Source organism: Drosophila sulfurigaster, chromosome X (assembly GCF_023558435.1).
Source record: "Drosophila sulfurigaster albostrigata strain 15112-1811.04 chromosome X, ASM2355843v2, whole genome shotgun sequence".
NCBI lineage: Eukaryota > Metazoa > Arthropoda > Insecta > Diptera > Drosophilidae > Drosophila > Drosophila sulfurigaster.
Genome location: NC_084885.1, coordinates 989,598 through 1,008,586, shown reverse-complemented (window position 1 = coordinate 1,008,586; position 18,989 = coordinate 989,598). Strand labels below are relative to the sequence as shown.

General features: G+C 38.6%; 2 protein-coding genes and 1 non-coding gene across 4 annotated transcripts in view; 2 read left to right on the top strand and 1 right to left on the bottom strand.

Annotated features, from left to right (window-relative positions):
* The window catches only part of LOC133849564 (myosin-10), a 33,901-nt gene extending 19,185 nt beyond the window's left edge, over nucleotides 1-14,716 (top strand). For both annotated transcript variants that reach the window (XM_062285732.1, XM_062285734.1), the window contains 5 exons: nucleotides 6,027-8,854; nucleotides 10,923-11,086; nucleotides 11,155-11,358; nucleotides 13,581-13,871; nucleotides 13,942-14,716. In XM_062285732.1, the coding sequence (XP_062141716.1) occupies nucleotides 6,027-8,854; nucleotides 10,923-11,086; nucleotides 11,155-11,358; nucleotides 13,581-13,871; nucleotides 13,942-14,288 (3,834 nt within the window). In that variant the 3' untranslated portion in view covers nucleotides 14,289-14,716. The remainder of the gene's footprint in view (nucleotides 1-6,026; nucleotides 8,855-10,922; nucleotides 11,087-11,154; nucleotides 11,359-13,580; nucleotides 13,872-13,941) is intronic.
* LOC133849565 (uncharacterized) overlaps nucleotides 1-18,989 on the bottom strand; it is a 133,709-nt gene that overhangs the window by 10,647 nt on the left and 104,073 nt on the right. The window lies entirely within an intron of this gene.
* On the top strand, nucleotides 16,213-16,285 carry Trnam-cau (transfer RNA methionine (anticodon CAU)). The gene has a single exon. It is a non-coding gene; the product is annotated as a tRNA-Met (tRNA).

The window sequence follows — 18,989 nt, the reverse complement described above, 5'->3', positions numbered from 1 at the left end:
GTTCTTTTCAATGATCTTTACCCTGTACACAGGGTATTCTTTTTTAGTCATATAGTACACCCAACAAACGCTGAGTGGTATTCAATGACCGAAAATTGCTCAAATTTTTGTAGTTACTTTATAGATATATACGACTTTAGTGCACTCAGTGTGTGTGTGTGTGTGTGTGTGTGTGTGAGTGTGTGTGTGTGTGTGTGTGTATTGGGAACAAGTTTCAGACAGCAATCGCCAACTTTGAACATCATAATTTAATTGTTAATAGCTTTCGAGGTCTAAGAACTTCAAACTTGACGATTATACGCTTAGCTGTACACAAAAGTGACGAATGAATAGGATATTTTCGTCAAGTTTCGTTGAGTTGAATGCCGCAGCTTGTGTGCGCCACCCAAAAGCTGCTTGCTACGACACCGTCTAACTGCTATGGCATCTGCTCCTCTGTTGTTGAGGATTGGATGCATTTCTTGGTATCGTTTTTGGCGAATTCCGCAATTGCATTTCGACGTTTCGGGAGAATGCAACCGAACACGAACTGGACGCAGAGAAACCAGAGATCTACACTAAAACTCAAAGCTAAAGTCAAACAGCAATTACTTTGGCAGATGGTTGAGTTTCACAAAATACGATATGAAGCGATACTTTTATATGTGTGTATGTATGTATGTGTACACATTATACGAGTATCGTTCCCCCGGGGCCTCTTTGACCGACGACCAACGATCAACGAGGCGCTTTGAACCCTTCATCCTCCTGAGCACGCTGGCAATGATTCAGTGCGAGGCAATAATTGTTCCAATATTTATTTATAAACAATCAAATTGACGCAGGCTTAGTTGGGGCATATGGCATATGGAACCCATCGCAATACTTTCCATTTGCCGCGAACCTGTTGGGCTGCGGTTTATGGTACTGGGCACGCCAACGATAAGATAAGTTCCAGTCCCAATCGCAGTCGCCAGTCGCCAGTCGCTGCTATAGCTGCTTTAGCTGCGGGCCCAACCATGGCAATGCCAATGGCAATGACAGCGGAGTTCTACTACTAAAATGTGTATGACAAATCGCAGAAACTACGAAGAAACAAACAGAAATAGAAACAGAAAACGAAATCAAGCAAATACTATATCTGTAGCACCCTCTTGATATAATTATAAAATGAATTGTTACCATTACTATTACTGCATGATATATGTACATACTTCAAATATTTCTTAGATTTACTCATTAACTTTGACTCACATTTCTGTAGAATTCCATAGCATTCCATAGCATAATGCCTTCCCCTCATCGCGCCAATTGACATTGATAAGGTTTTAACGCAAAAACGAAAAAAAAACGAAAAACGAAAAATAACTCAAATGGAAAATGTCTACAATTCCTCAAAGTTAAAGTTTGTTCGTTCATTTATTTATTACTTATTTTGCACATGTTTGGAAATCCATTAATACTTATGCTGCTCTCAATTTGCCTGGCTGCACTTGATAAAAATTCTGTTACTTACTCGATAAGGTCAATGATTTCAAAGAACTGGAAATATTTGTTCTCGGAAAAACATTAATAGGATTTCTGCTTTTTTTTTGTTACCGATTTTATGTGCTATATTAAATTTGTTTCTGAGGATTTCGATTTTATTACGTATACGTTTGTCATTGGCAGTGTTCTAAAATCTATGGTATTTATCTGGATCTATAGAATATTGTAGAATTTCTGAGCTATCATCAATCTTCATTATGTATTAAAACTTGATTTGTGCTACCTATAATTTTGTCGACTTGTAAACAAGTGTTTGATAATAGTTTTTGTTTTCTTTCTATGAATTCGTTAGTTGACTTCTCAATATATGGGGAACTTCTACACTGTAAAAAAAGTTTGAAAATCGTACTAGGAATTTTTGTCTGAAAAATTCGTGAAAAACAGAAAAATCTTTCAGTTAGAAAACAAGACCTAATTCTTATTAGTAGGAGAAAAGAAGCTTATGGAATTAAGATTATATGGTTAAGATATTGCACATTCTATTTTATTGTGTTTTTTCTCCGTATACTAATTTTATTATTTAATACACATTCAATTATTCGGTTATATATTCGGTATATCTTAAGCATTCTATTTACAAAATATTTATCATCGAATCGCATAGCATTTGAGTCCAGAACATTCTCAGGCTAGAACGAAGAAAGGTTGACGAAAGCTCGACTAACTAGAACTTGAAATTTCGATGGATTCGAGATTATTTGTAATCTTTGTCTAGTATTTTCGGTATTACTTTGAGTATTAGTTGCTTTGGCTGACAATCTGGTATTTTTTTCACTCTTTGGTATATTTTGAATGTACTTCTATATCAATATACCATATGTCGTTTTGTATATTTTTAGTATTTTTGCCGTATCTTCATTTATTTTGGTTTTTCATAATGGGTAATGGGCATTTAGCTTTTTTACTTGCTAAATCGAGTGTTTTTGATTATAGAAACTGATCTTTTTTCAGTGTATTTTTTTTTTAAATATTCTTCAAGTTGACAATTTTTCGATACAATTTTTATACAAATTATATTTTATCTTTATACCCAACATATATAGTGTTTGTAATTAACGATATTTACATAAAGTTAGTTTGTATCTGCAGTCTTTTGGCACAAAGGCAAACTTTCAAGTATTCTTATTAGTTTTGACACGTGTTTTTTTTTTTTCGTTGTGTATTTCTCTTAATGTCGACTGTTTACTTCCGTTTCCGTTTGCCGCCGTCTAATAAGTACTTGCCTCAATTCAGTTAGACTCCACAGTACTTGTATCTGTATCTGTATCTGTGGCTGGTGACTGTATCTGTATCTGTGTGTGTATGTGTTGCCTTTCCCTTGGCGTTGGCATTTTCTTTATCTTATCTGTCTGACATTTTGTTGGCGTTGTGTTGCTCTCGTTTATTGTTGTTATTAGAGGCATTGCCGTGTTTGCATTTCGGTTGTCTATGCTATGTACTCGCTGTGTACATATGCTATGTATACATAGAGATATATACGTATGCATGTATTTGCTTTGGCTGTATTTGTCTCTAGTTTTGGATATGTGTCTCCCTACCTCACACACTGACGCACAACATGATCGATTGTCTCTGTGAGAGCGAAAGAGAGAGAGAGAGTGAGACAGTCTAGTACTCTGTCGCCCGGCTTATGAATAATTTTACTAATATTTGTTTATGAAACACAAGTGTTTTTCACACCCGCACACACACACACACACACACACACACACACACACACACACACACACACACACACACACACACACACACACACACACACACACACACACACACACACACACACACACACACACACACACACACACACATCGTTACATGCCTGTGTGAAGATAACCCAGTTTGTACAGGTGTCTATAGAATACTTATGCGTGTAATATATGCACATAATTATACAAATTATATTGTATATATATACCCAGCATATATAGTATTTGTATACTCTGCCTTTGCCAGCATGCTAGTTCTTATCGTTGCCGTTGCCGTTGCCACGCCCACATTTCTTCGACCTTCTTTTGTTGTGCTAATTTTAATTAAATTTGCTCCGTTTACGATCAGCCATTTTGGCTTGTCGTTCGTTATTGTTTTTGTTTCTGTTTCTGTTACTATGCTTTCCTTTGCGCCCAACAACCGAGCAACCAACCGAGCAACCAACCAAGCAACCAGTCATCATCGTCATGGGTTTTTATGACGATTTTGTTGCTGTTGCTGTTGTTGTTGCTTTCTTACCATCGTGCTGCGAAACTTTACCTTATCGCATTTCGTTGTCGAATCGCTTTGGGTCGGCCATCTTTCAACTCGCCCCGACTTTAGCTCGACGCGAGACTCTTTCATAAACTCATTAACGTGATCATGTCTCACGCGGTAAAACCAATGATCACCACCTGATCCGTCGTTTACAAATGAAAGATGCTTTCGATTCGGTTATGTGGCTAGGATTTCTCACATTTTTTTAAAAGTTATACAGTTCCTGGTACAGTTGTGTTTGGTTTCCCCATTGAAAATCTCGTAACATATTTAATACATAGTTATAATTATTCATAAACCGATCGTCTAGCATAATTTTGCTGTAAGGGGAATAACTATATAACAAGCAAACATAAAAAGTCAAAATTTAATCGAAATAAGGGTATTTTTCGTGTTTATGAGATTATTTTGTTTTCGTTTATGATATATCGTCTTAGTTAAAATTAGCAAGATAAAAGAAATATTTTGGAGTCCATAAAATATATTATTCTACTAAAAAAAATCAGCCATAAGGTTGGAATAGAATGGTCTAATTTAGCAATCGGAATAAGGGGAACTTCTGCATAAAAACATTATAAAGGTTGACTAATAAACCTTACAAAGTATTTTTAAGTTAAGATTAAGATGGTAGAAAGAGTATTTGAGGATGTACAAATTTATTATTCTAGGTGGCAATAGAATAATCGAATATAGTTGTAGGACTTTAGCGAAATAGGGAATTTTTTTGTTCTAGGCATAATTAAATATGTTTAGCAAGATACAAAAATATCTTCGAGTGTAAAAAATTTGTTCTCCGTTTGTTTATAAGGAATAATAGAATAACCACGAAAATAATTTAAATAAGAGGAATTTCTGCATATCAACTAATTTGAAGGTAGTTGAAAAGATCGGCATGGTAGAAATGGTATTTTAAAGTATTTCCATCTATTCTACAATGTAGCAATAGAATAATCAAGTATGGCTGCAGAAAATAATCGAAATAAGGGGACTTTTTTATTTATGGGATAACTAAATATCGTGTTGGTTCAAATTAGAAAGATAAAACAAATATTTCTCAGTGCAAAGAATATATTTTCCATAATATAACAATTGGCTAGAAGACTAATAAAGTCGGTGGAAATAATTGAAACAAGGGGAATTTCTGTATAATATATATTTGGAATGTACCGGAATATATAAGCTTGGAAGAAACGTGAAGTGTGGAAAATCTATTCTATGTAGCAATAGAAACCGGAATCCCGGTATTTTGATTTTTGATATAACATTGAAAATAAGAATTATCATAACAGTCAAAATTAGCAAAGTAAAAATATTGTCTAATGTTGTCTAAATATGAAATGAAAATGAAGTGAGAAAGTAAGATGATGGCAAATTTCAATTCAATTTCAATTCAATTATAGAGAGGTAAATTTGATAGATGTTATATTAAAGATAGAGAGCAAAAGTAATGTAGTTGTTCATAATAGATAAGAATGAGAAGAATAACAGATATATTTAAATGTAGTCAACAAACTATGCATTTAGATAATATTTAGTACGGATGAATCATGGTTTATTTAATATTTAGTTGTGAAATTCATTTTGCGCCGGCGGGAAATGTCTGTAACATTTTGAAGAAAGCATCTCCGATCTTATAAAGTATATATATTCTTGATCAGCGTCAATACTGTTTGACCCTATGAACACCTAGATATCAGAGACTATAAGAGATATATTTTGTTGACATCACTTGTTATGTTTACAGGCGGATCAAGTTTGCTTCAAATTTTGCCACGCCCAAACATAACAAACATAATTTTGAAGGTAGAATCGCGAATTTTGTTATAGACAATAATAACTATAGTGTTTCTGGTTCCACAGAATTTGATTGCGATCAGACAAAATTTGTAAAGTTATTTAAGAAAAGAATTTATGGAAAATTACAGCGATTGCAATCGTATTTTGGCTGCTTTGGATGACAATGTGGTATAATTTGACCTGTGTGGTATATTTCGAATATAGTACTTTATCGATAGACCAAATATGATCTTGGTAAGATTTGGTATATTTTAAGAATAATACTAATATTCAAATTGAGTAGCAGGTATACCACAATCGTGCACACTCGAATGTAGCTTTCTTACTTGCTTTTTTGTACTTTACTTTTATGTAATGAATCTTCTCTGTTGTTGTGGAATCACATTTTGAATACTTTCGTTTTCTTCCACACATTTCAAGATCTTCGATCTCTTTGCTCTCTCTCTTTTCCGCAGCAATCTGGCGAGGAGCAGAATGTGGAGGACAGCTGGTGCTGGGAGCCCATGGGCTCGGAGTCGACAGAGTCGACAGGCAAATCACAACCAATCACAGGAAGCGGCATGGTGGACGTGGCACTCGATGGCGCTGCAGCGGCACTCGATGTGTCAAGGTTGAATGGTTTGGTGGCAAGTCTGGAGCAGCAGAATGAGGAGCTGCGCAATTCATTGGAGGAACTGGACGCACAGCACGATCTGGCCATGCAGGATGTGCTGGGCCACAAGACACAGCTGCAATCGCAGCTGACGGAGCTGAAGCAGTTGCAGGCCGATCGCCTGGTGGAGCATGAGTTGGCCATGGCCCGGCTGCAAGCACAGCTGGTGGAGGATCGGGAGCGGCAAAGAAGCGCGGCTCAGGCGCAGTTGGAGCTGGAGCAGCGGGTGGCGGAGCAGTCGCAGGAGCTGCAACGCAATGTCCTCGAGCTGGCCGAGATGCAGCAGCTGCTGGAGAAACGGGGCGCCGACAATGGCGAGCTGATCGAGCGTGTGCGTCAGGCCGAAGCGGAGCGCGAGAAATTGCAGCGCGAGCTGGAAGAGTTGGCCAAGCTGGCCAAGGAGAAGAAGACATCGGAGTCATCGAACAGCTCATCGACGGGCAAACACAGCGAGGATGAGTTCATTGTGGTGCGCAACGCGGATGCGTTGGCTGGCTCCAACTCGGATCCAGATCCCGATACGGATGCCACGACGCCACCGAGCAAGGAGAAGCTGCGGGACAAGCTCGTCTCGCTGGAGGCGCGCATCGCGGAGCTTTCGACCCTCAATGCCAAGCTGCAGGATGGCGACCTCGAGCGTCAGTTGGCCAGCAGCGTGCTGAACGAGCAGCTGTCGGAGCTGGAGACGCGACTGCGGATCAGCGAGAGCGAGAAGGAGCAACTGCAGCTGGAGCTGCAGCGCAAGCTGCAACAGCTGATGCTGCAGAATCAGGAGCTCAAGCTGAACGCCGAGGCCGATCAGGAGACGCATGCCAACGATCTGGAGCAGCAGCTAGGTGCACTCCGAGCCGAGAACAGTCAATTGCGACAGGAGCTCGATGCGAGCATTGCCCAGGCCAAGTTCCGTCAGGCGATTGCCGAGGAGAAGCAAGAGATCACCGACCTGGATCTCGATCTGGATGATGTTGGTGTCAGTGCTGACAATGATCCGCACAAGCTGCGATCCCTGCTCGAAGCGTTGCTCGCTGACAACTCGGAACAGGCGCTGGACCGCACGCATCGTTTGCTCAACGAGCGCTGGCAGCGTTTGGACAGCACCGAGCAGCGTTTGGTTGATCTGCAGGATCAGCAGCTGATCGCGGAGCACGAGAAGAAGACCCTCGAGGCGGACATATCGCAGTACATACTGCAGTGCGACGAGCTGATGAAGAACAACGAGCTGCTGCTCAACGAGCTGGACAAGTTCAAGCGCAACAAACTGGAGACCATCGAGGAGCACCACGAGGAGACGATCGCTCAGCTGGAGTCGCAGCTGGAGGAGGCACAATCCCAGTTGCAGCAGCAGCAATTCCAGTGGCTGGAGCAGTCAAGAGCCAATGAACAGCAGCTGGCCGAGCTGCGAAGTCAAGACGAGGCACAGCTAAAGGAAAAACAGCAAGAGTTGACGCATCTCAAGACACAAACCCTGGAGGTGGAAAAGCTCAAGTTGCAGCTGCAGCAGCGGAACGAGGAGCAATCGCTGCTTAGCCATCAGCTCGAGAGCCAAAAGGAACAGCTGCTGCTCATCGATGCACTCAAGCAGCAGCTCTCGGAGGTGCAAGCACAATTGAAGCAAACGCTGACAGCACAGGAGCAGCAACAGCTGCAGAGCAAAGAGCAAGTGGAGCAGTTGGAGTCGCAGCTGGAGCTGCTCAAATCGTCGCAACAGAGCACAAGCGCCGAGAGGAGCGAGCAAGTGGCGCAATTGGCTGAGCAACTGCAGCGAAAGGAGACGCAGCTGGCGGAGACGTTGCAGCAGATGGAACTATTAAGATCACAGCTAGACGAAGTCAAGGCACAATTGAAGCAGCAGGCGGAGAAGTTGCAAGAGAGCGAAGTGCTGAGATCGCAGCTGGAAGAAGTCAAGGCACAACTGAAGCAGCAGGCGAGAGAAGCCGGAGAGCAGGGCGAATTGGCTGAGCAACTGCAGCAAAAGGAGACACAGCTGACGGTGACGTTGCAGCAGAACGAAGTGTTGAAATCGCAACTTGTCGAATTCAAATCACAAATCCAGCAGCAGGCGGAGAAGTTGCAGCAGAGCGAAGTGGTGAAATCGCAGCTGGATAAAGTCAAGGCCCAATTGGAGCAACAGGCGCAAGAAGCCGGAGAGCAGAGCACAGCAGCATTGGAACTGGAATTGAAGCCGCTCAAGGCGCAACTGGAGACGCTGAACAAGGAGAAGCTTGAGCTGATCATGGCGGTGCAGCAGAAGCATGCGGAGAACACACAATACTATGCGGAGATACAGCGATTGCAGCCGCTGGAGCAGCAGCTGGGGGAGCAGCTGAAGGAGCGTGAAAAGCTCTGCGATCAGATCAATTTCCTCAAGGAAAAGTCCGACATACTCACCACAAATTTACTCACGGAGCAGACGAATCAACGGCTACTGCAACAGCAGCAGGTCGAATCTCAGGAGCAACAGGCGAATGTGCAACGTGATCTCGAGCGATTGCGTGCCCATCTGCTTGAGATCGAGGAGCTGCACACTCAGGAGAGCGTCGAGCTGCAGCGTGAACTTGATGAATCGCGTGCCAAGCAGACGGCCCTACAGCAGGAGGTGTCCAAGTCCAGCACCGCCTACACCTCAGCAAGGTGAGTGATTGAGAATTTCCCTGTGTCTCATTAGTTAGTGCTCCCAACTGTCCCTTATAATTTCTAGTTATCTATGACATATTTTGAATGTACAATAATAATATATTGTTATACGGAATATAGCCATCGGACATTTGGTATATTTTAAGAATAACAGTATATCGATATACCGAATATAGCCATCGGCAAGGTGTGTGATTGAGTATTTTCACTGTCTCTTTTAATTTCTGGCTATCTACTCTTATGGCATATTTCGAATATAATACCGAATATAAGCATTGGTATATTTTAGTATTTCTTGATTATTCATTTAGTATATTTTAAGAATAATACCTCATTTAAAAGAATATTATATTATATACTAGTGGATCAAGTAGACTGTTGCTGATTCATCATTCCCTGTTCGTGCACCATTATAAAAAGCAATTCGCCCCAAGTCACGCTGGCGATAAGCGACGCGGCGAGACGGCGACATTGAAGCATGAGCACAAGCACTTGCCTGTCTGTCTGTCTGTCTGTCTGGCTGTATGTGCTAATTGCATTCGCTATGTTTTCGAACTAATAAAATTATCGATTATTATCGATAACAGCCAATAACGGAAATTAGCGGCAACACGTGCGTTCACTTTGCTAATTAAAATAACTGTAAATCTACAACTTGAAAATATTATAAATCATGCAATATTTTCGATAGTTGTGCAGCCACTTTCAATATAATCATTTGAGCTGCAGCAGTTGAGTTAATATTAAGAAATGTATCTGTCTGTTAATATCTTGATTGATACAAGAGTTGGAGTAAATATATTTGAAGACAGGGTTTTTGCTTTTATAGTATATACAACATAAATAATAAATAAAAATGTAGAATTAGATATATAATTTCATCACAGTCTGCAGCCAATGCCTATACAATAATTTGGGGTGCGATATATAATACAGTGCAGCAGTTGAGTTAGTATTAGCAATCTTGTCTATCTGTCTGTCCAGTTACATAAACATCGATATTTCGGTGACTGTAAGAGTTGGAGTAAATATAGTTAAAGACAGTGATTTGTATTTTTAAAGACACCATAAGATATCACAAGTAAGAAAGTTACAGTCGAGTGTGCTCGACTGTGAGATACCCGCTACCCATTTTTAATAAGGGCAAAATATTGGTATTATTTTCAAAATATACCGAAAATACTAAAAAAATACTAAAAATATACCAAATGGTATTTTTGGTATATCGATACAGCACACCATTCAAAATATACCATAGACGGCACAATGTACCAGATTGTCGGCCAAAGCAACTAAGAGCCCTAGTAATTAGGCGTTTTTGCCCATACAAAAGTATTTCTTTAATAACTTCCACAATTTTTATCTGATTGCAACTAAATTTTCAGGAATCATAACTACTATACTAATTATTTTATATACCAAAATTCGCAACTCTAGCTTTAAATTTACGCTTGTTATTCGATTTTTTTGATTTAAGGGGGCGGAAGTGGGCGTGGCAAAAATTTGAAACAAACTTGATCTGCGTGCAAACATAATAAATGCTGTCGAAAAAAAATTATAGCTCTATCTCTTATAGTCTCTGAGATCTAGGTGTTCATACGGACAGACGGACAGACGGACAGACACACAGACGGACAGACGGACATGGCTAGATCGTCTCGGCTGTTGACGCTGATCAAGAATATATATACTTTATAGGGTCGGAGATGCCTCCTTCTACCTGTTACATACATTTCCTGCCGGCACAAAGTTATAATACCCTTCTACCCTATGGGTAGCGGGTATAAAAATACTCTCAATCTTGTATATTTGACACTCGAGTACAATGTAAATATATAAATATACCAAACATAACACTTAGTATATTTCTAGTATTTTCGCGGTATATTAATTATTTTATTTTAAAATTAATATGGCTAGCTAGTATATTGCTTACTTGCTTTTAGTTAATTTTGCCATTTCTGGTGAGTGAGCTTAGTATTATTATTTGGTAATAACAACAACAATAGCTTCACCAATGTTTAACAATGCATTGTCAATCTGCAATTTCTTTGTCGCTGCACAGCATCCGGGCCAATCAGCAGGCGGAGACGCTGCAGGCACAGCACGCGCTGCTCCTGCAACAACGCGATGAGCTGCTGACCAAACTGGGAGTGCTCGAGGATCGCGAGCTGAAGCAACAGGCGGCGCTGACCAATCTGCAATGCGCACTAGAACAATTTCAGAATGGTTTGTAGAGCTTGCAACGATCTTCATGAACTCGAAAAAGTAATGGAAATTATTTCGTTTCGATTTAGACAAGGAGCATGAGATTGAGATGGGAACACAGCGCATGCGTCGAGAGCTGCAGTCGCAGCTGGAGAAGCAGACAACGCTGCAGTCCGAGATGGCGTCACTGCAGCAGCAGTTGACCGAGGCGAATCAGGGACTCCGGGCTGCGGCACGTCTCTCCGATCAACTGGAGGCCGGACAGCAGACGATCGCCGTGTTGAGAGATGAAGGTGAGTGCGCTTTAGCTGTTCAATTCCCTATCAAATTTGTCTACTAACCCAGCAAGCATTTAATGCGGAACTCGTTCGTGTATCTAAAAAACAACAAAATCAAAAAAATCAAATTAAATAAACGCACCATTAAATTACCGCCTAGCAAATTACCAAATAACCTCGGCATGTTCTTAACCCACGATTCACATCATGGTTTACCCAGCGCCTTAATGTTAAATGCAAAACTTCTTATCACGCATAAAACCCGCACCAAAGTTCTTGCTAGAGAAGGAGAAAATAGAAAAGAGAGAGAGAGAGAGAGGGAGAGAAAGAATTGTGCATGTGTATGAGTGAGTGAGAGAGAGTGCGAGTACGAAAAGAAGAGAGAAAGAAGAGGAGACGTCACTTCACCCGGATTCTCAAAGGTAAATATCAGCTGGTAATTCTGGGAGCAATGCCATATATGAAACACTCGGAATTTCAGTTGGTATCGACTTTTTTGAATTGCAATTTATCATCAAAAAAAAAAACAAAACAAAAAAACACATAAAACGATAATAAAAAAACGTAAGATCGCACCTACGGCATTGTGGCAATATTATTGGCTGTAAATTCTACTTAAGTTGGTTATCAGGTAAAATGCAAATCTTCCATTTCCGAAGCACATAATCCCCAAACATTTATCCTCAACCAGTGTGTGTGTGTGTGTGTGTGTGTAAGGATTTATATAGTATTATATGGCTGCACTAACTGAACACAAGCACCAATACTGGCATCACCGGAACCAACTGCTAACTATTCTACCTCACATCTCCCTATGGGTTCTACACACACGGAAGCAAACACCTCATGCCTACACACACACATACACACACACGCGCGCACACACATATACCAACACTGAAGCAATATACCAAAATGAATTATACTATTATATACTAGCTTGGCTTTTATGTTGTATTGCTTTAATTTACACAAATTGTTATCAATTTTTTGTTTAATTTGTAGCTTAGATCTTTAATCCAAAAAAATGTCTTGAAATCCTCTGCAGTTGAAATACTAAAAATAAGTTTTGGTATTTTTAACTGCAAAGGATTCAATATTTCACTGTTCTTTCACTACTTTTTGTGTTTTAGTTCTGATTTATTAACGTATTGTAATTTGTTGTTCATTATTAGTTAATGCATATTTATAATTTATTTATTGTGAACGAATCTATGTTATGTATTTATTTATTTATGATTTATGATTTATGTATGTATGTATTCGATTGATTTATCAGTTCTTCTGCGTATGAAAAGCCCGTATCGTATAACCGTAATATCCGTATGACGTATAACCGTAAAAACCGTTAAACAAAATACCAAAAAAAAAACAGAAAACAATTGCCTAGATGTTGTTGTTAATTTATCTGCAGCATTGATTAATCTCAATTTGTAAATGTGAGCGATTTTTCGGAATTTGACGCACTCACTTTGCAATTGGAGATTGCTCGAGATTGCAGCTTATGCCACATTACATATACATATACACACTCCCACACACATATATATATAAATATATAAATACATTTATATATTTATAATATATCTATATATTTAATATTGTACTTGATTACTTTTCTCTGTTTGTTGTTTGCCCGCTACCTAAAATTTCAATATGAATTGTATTTAGTTTTGCAACATTTTTTTTTCTCGCTGCATTTGCAATTTGATTTGTTTTGTCGTCGATTTGCTAGCAACAAAATTCTAGTACTCGAAATTTGTCTATCCTACGTCCCACCTCCCAAAATATGAAATGCAGTCAGAGCTGACCGAATGACCGTATGACTGACAACTGACAACTGACCGCAGCCGCATCTTTTTGCCACAAAGCAAGCCAACAGCAACCGCATCTTGCCACACCCCAAAAAAAACAAAAAAAAAAAAGCCATTGCCTCCGCCTCCGCCACCGCCAACGCCACCGCATCACGTCTGTTTTAGCGTCTGTACGGTTGAGTATTACATCAGGTACTGGTGTGACTTTTTAACCAACAACCAGTACTTATGTCATACTACGCCGTGCACTTGTCGCACTAACCGCATGCTGAAGACCTACAAATCAAATATAACATATATTGACAAAATGCAACCAAAGCAAAGCAAAGCGCGCGCGCTCTTCGTGTATCTATTAGTCTATTCTTACTTATTCTATTAAGCGTACTTTAGTTCGTTCGATTAATGCATTTCATTCATCATCAGTGGACAGCCTGAAGCACGCCAATCTGAAGCTGGAGCAGAGCCTGAGCAACAGCGAATCAAGTCAGACGGACAAGATTGACAAGAGTCTCATCAAGAGCCTGCTCATTGGCTACGTGGTCAGCGGTCATGCCCACGACAAGCAGCAGGTGCTGCGCATGATTTCCTCCGTGCTGGACTTTAATGCCCAGGAAGCCGACAAGGTGGGACTCAATAAGCCGCAGAGCAGCTGGCTGGGCAGCATTCTAGGAGGCAGTGGCGGTGGCAGTGGTGGATCCTCAGCTGCTGGCACAGGTAAGCGAAAAAGTGTGCGAATGAAATGCATTTGCCAACTAATACTCTTCTCTTCTGTTTTTGTGTTCAGGTAACGAGAATCTGCTGCAGGCATTTGTGCAATTTTTGGAACAGGAATCACAGCCGCAAGCATCCGCACAGACTCGACCCACGCTGCTTAGCATGGCCAAACAACTGGAGGCGGCGCCACTCCCAGATGCAGTCCACAGTGCAGTGCCAGCAACAACTTCAGCTGCTGCTCCGGCAACATCTGCAGGAGCAACGCCAATGGCAATGGCAATGAGCAGCAGCAGTGAGCAACAGGTTGGAGCGACGCCGCCAACGCCGCCGATGCAAACGCTTCTCATGAGCAGCAACGAATTTGCACCGACTCGCAATTCTAGTTCGATATTAAAGGATATTCTGAGTGACTCTTGATTGTTGTAGAATATCCCGGACTTGTGTTTGTCTGTGTGACTTTCGTGTTTTTTTTTTGTGTCTAATTTAATATTAATACAAATAACAAGTTTAGTAATTGTATATCAAGACGTGCAATTCCCTAATTCCCCTCAAAAAAAACGAATGAGTATCGTTTATCGTCCAAGAACACTCCAATCCTTGCATGCTTGCAATGCCAATCGATTCCAATATCAATATCCATCTATGTATGCCTCCTCAATGTGTGTGTGTGCGCAAGCGCATCTGTAAATATGTAATATGCAATATGATAATACTATTCTCGCAGGGGACACCATTAGATTAGTTCGGTGTCCCGCTGGCTGCGATCTATGCGCCTTAATAGCAGCTCGCCTGACAGCAGCAACTGAACATACAAATATTAATAAATAATATATAAACAAATTAAACGCTCTTTCTATTCATTACGCAAATTGTGGTGATGGGTTATAATCAACGAAAGGAATATTTGAAATTTAATTTTGAAAATATTTTTAAAATGAATTTAAGTAAATTCTTAGAGAATTGGATGTCACTCTCAATATAAAATAAAATCAGTTCTATGGAATATATGACAACTAAAGGCAATCTGAATGGTCTAAGCCCTTTAACCTGATAGTAGTAACAGAAAAATTATATCATAGTTAAACAAAAATAAGAATACTTCAATCGAATGCAAGATAATGCGGTATTAATTTCAAAATATACAAAATTAATATACCCCAAAAATACAAAAAAAAAACATCCCAATTGCTATATTTGGTATATAGATACGAGTATATATTACATTCAAAATATACTATAGAGTGCAAAATATACCAGATTGTTAGCCAAAGCAACTAAGACCTCTAGTAAATAGGCAATTTTTGTCCACGCAAAAGTATGTATTTCTTTAAAAACTTCTACAATTTTCATCTGATCGCAATCAAAACATAACATAATAAAGACTATAGGTATAATTGTTATTATTTTATAGGATCGAAGATCATTCTGCCTGTTACAGACTTTCTCCTGGGTATAAAAACAAGTTAGAAAGCTTAAGTCGAATGTGCTCGAAGGTGAGATGACCGCTGCATAAAATCAAAAAAGTGCGGTAATATTCTTAAAATATACAGAAAAAAATACTTTAAAAAATTCTCAAGTCTGTATTGAGTGCAAAATACTAATGGGAAAACCAAAGGCTATTTTTGGTATATCAATATACTATTAAATTTAAAATTTATTATAGACTCAAAGTTATAATATCCTTTAATGGGTAGCGGGTGTAAATAATTTGAGCTGTATGTGTATTTTGAACTATTTAACAAATTCAGCGCGTTTATTCTTGTAGGTCAAGAAAGAACAATTCATAAAGATTGCAAAGCTTTTGTTTATATATTTAGTTCCAAATTGGTTTGTGTCCCCGTTTGCAGCATAAGCGAACTACTTTGGTTTATGTCTGCGATATGTGGTGAACTCTCTCAGCAACTGTGTGAGTTTCGGATTTGTCATGAAGCAGTCTATAAGTACAATGGATCTATTTCAATAAAATATGGTTAAAATGAAGAAAATCTGAAATGAATGGAAAAAGCTTTACGTAAAAGATTCTCACTCAAAAACTTTGTTGGGTAAATAATAAATTGCCTTTAACTCGTAGAAAGAAACGTAGCATACTTTTAGGACAATCTACAATTGCAATGCAAATGCAGGGGAGCAAGGTTTACAACCCTTAACTTAGTCCTTAACAACATTAAACCTGAGAACTTGTCAAACACAAAACTTTCAAAGATGTGTACTATTTGTAGCATCATTTAAGACAACGAGATGCTCATGCAATCGGACATAAATATATGCAGATGCATAATTTCATCTTCAAAGATAAGAATCGAATCCTTATGCTGATTATTTTGCTATCCATCGTCACAAGGCCTCGGTGGCGCAGTAGGCAGCGCGTAAGTCTCATAATCTTAAGGTCGTGAGTTCGAGCCTCACCCGGGGCAGGTAACTTTTTTGCTGCTTGCCGCCAAGCAACAATGTTCTATTAATAATTTGCTGTTTTACCTTTGGCCAAGAGTAATCAAGAATTTGTGCATCCAACTTGCGAATGCCTCGCCAATAGTTTTGCTGTTTGCATAATAAATAAGCAGCAAGGTAAGGTAAGGTTGGGCTATTTGCATCAATACACGTATGTAGAAAGTATTTTTACATGTAACATGTACTTGAGGTACCACTGAGTACTATTAAGTGTAAAGCCATTTTACGGTGTTATTTATTACAATTTGTCTTCAATTTTATCGCGTTATTATCAGCATTATGGCGCATGTGTAGCTGACTCAGGTGCGCATTCAATTCCTTGGACTTTGGGCCACCTCAAACTTAATCACACTTTGGTTAGATATCAGAAAAATAAAATACAAAACCTCAAAGTGACGCGAGGAATGTGAATATAGCGTGACATTTATTCAGAGGAAGTTTTGTAACCGAGGTGAAAGCTAGTTTGTTAGGAGTCGAAATGAATACTTAGAAACTAAGAAGCTTAAGGTCTTTGCAGACAGTGCTTTAGTGATAGAGTTAGAGTTAATTTTCATTGTATCTAATCGTTTTAAATAAATAAATCAATTTGAAACTAGAGTCCAAACTAATTTAATTCTCCCTCTCTCTCTATATATACAATAGATATGTATAAATGGTGAATTCTTTAACCTTTCGCTTATCAGTTGAATACAGCGGTAATTATTTGTGTTTTGGGGGCAGGTCTTAGTTGATATATGCATGTAGAAATGTGCGTATACTGGACTATATCGCGCAAATATTTCTTTTATTATACCCCGCATTTATGAGGTCCCTATGCCAAAAAAAAGCAAGTGAGAGACAAAGACACACCCACTTTTGCACTTTGCTCCACAGTGTTATTAATAATTGAAGCTTATCGAAAAACAATTGTAAAATGCAAACCATTTTATGTCGACGACTTGACCAAAGTTCTTAAGGGGAAAATTTATTTTAGACCAACCATCGAGGAAGTCGCCATTTGTTCAACTAATGCTGTTGCTTTTCTGTTTCGCCATTTAAATGAGACAAAGAAGTTTCCAAAATATAATCACTAGCCGGACATATTTAAATATTGTGCACAAATAATGATAATGTTCAAAGAAAGCTGAAGATTAGAAAGGTGACAGCGAGCATTATTCCAATTTATTCAAATTGAGACAGGAGAGAAATTTGCTTAAAAACATTTTCTTATATCAATATAATTCCAATTTACTCAAATTGAGACAGAGGAGCAATTTGTTGAAGATCATTTTCTAATATCAATATTTAGTAAAATTTGAATTCCATTTAAGTATCCATAGACAATTGATTAGTATTCATTCTTCTTCTGCTATTCAAATTTAAATTTCAAATTATATTCAAGTTGCTATTTCCGAAATTGTTTGCTAGAGTATTAACAAGTTGGCTTCTGGAGTTCAGCATTTCGTTATTCATTGATCAATTTGTAAACTTGTTTAAATTGTTATGAATGAATAAAGTAGAAATTAGTGTGCAAGATTTTGCGTTTATTTGATAACTTGGTATAATAAGCTCATGAGTTTTTTGATTCCCAATCAATTTCTAATGCAATGCAAATGGAAATAGTTAGCAAACTTGAAGTCGACTGTCTGAAGATCACCGATCAAATCATAAGTATTCACATACATATTTTTACATATGCCGCCACAAGAATAAGTATAGAGTATATTTCTGTGTGATTTCTCATTTGACTTAAAGCAATCCCCTTGGCAATGGATGCGATGAGGAAGAGAACTTTAGGCTGTTTGCCAGATAAAAGTTACAGTGGTTGCAAAGCAATTTATTCGCAATGCAAAGCATTACAAAAAATATATATTTTGTAGTATTTTTCATTATTTAAGGTTCATAGCATTTCTTTTGATTAAATTAGTATTCAGCTCACTAGAAGCTAATTATAAATGAAACATTATACAAAAATATTGTGAGCGACAGTAATATACACACTCGTATGTATGTATTATATGTATATATATATATATGTTTTATATATGATTAATAAAATAAGGAATATAAATACATGCTAGATAATGAAAAGTTTGTATGTATGATGAACAAATTTCAATAGGAAGAAGTTCATAAAATAAAGCATTTCTAAAACAATCTCATTACAGGGTAACCACCAAACTTGATCCGATTATTTAAATTGTTAACTTGCTTTGAAGGCGCTTTTTAAATGTAAGTTTTCGGTTTATATCTTATCTAGTGCCCTGTGTAGAGTTGATCATGCTTTGGCGCCACGTTCAACATTGAACTTGGGGACACTGTGGCTGATGAGCAAATCAAATTGTAATCGGTATTCCTATCGTAATGTATTTATGAATATGTATTTAGCTCTGTAAGTGTGTGTTGTACATATAATAATTGCATGTGTGTGTGTGTGTGTGTGACCATCGGAGTGTCTGTGTGTGTGAGTGCTTACTGATAATCGTGTCCCGCTCCGACGCCAGCAATAAATACGAACGGCAAAGGCGCAAAAATTCTTATCAACGAAAATGTATATTATAAATACAGACAAATAAAAATTTGTTGTTGTTTATTATTATTATATTTTTTGATTGTTGAAATAGTCGAGCCCAAAAAAAAACTAATGCCGAACATTTAGAGGTGGCAAAGGTCGGTGGGGCGAGGGTGGGC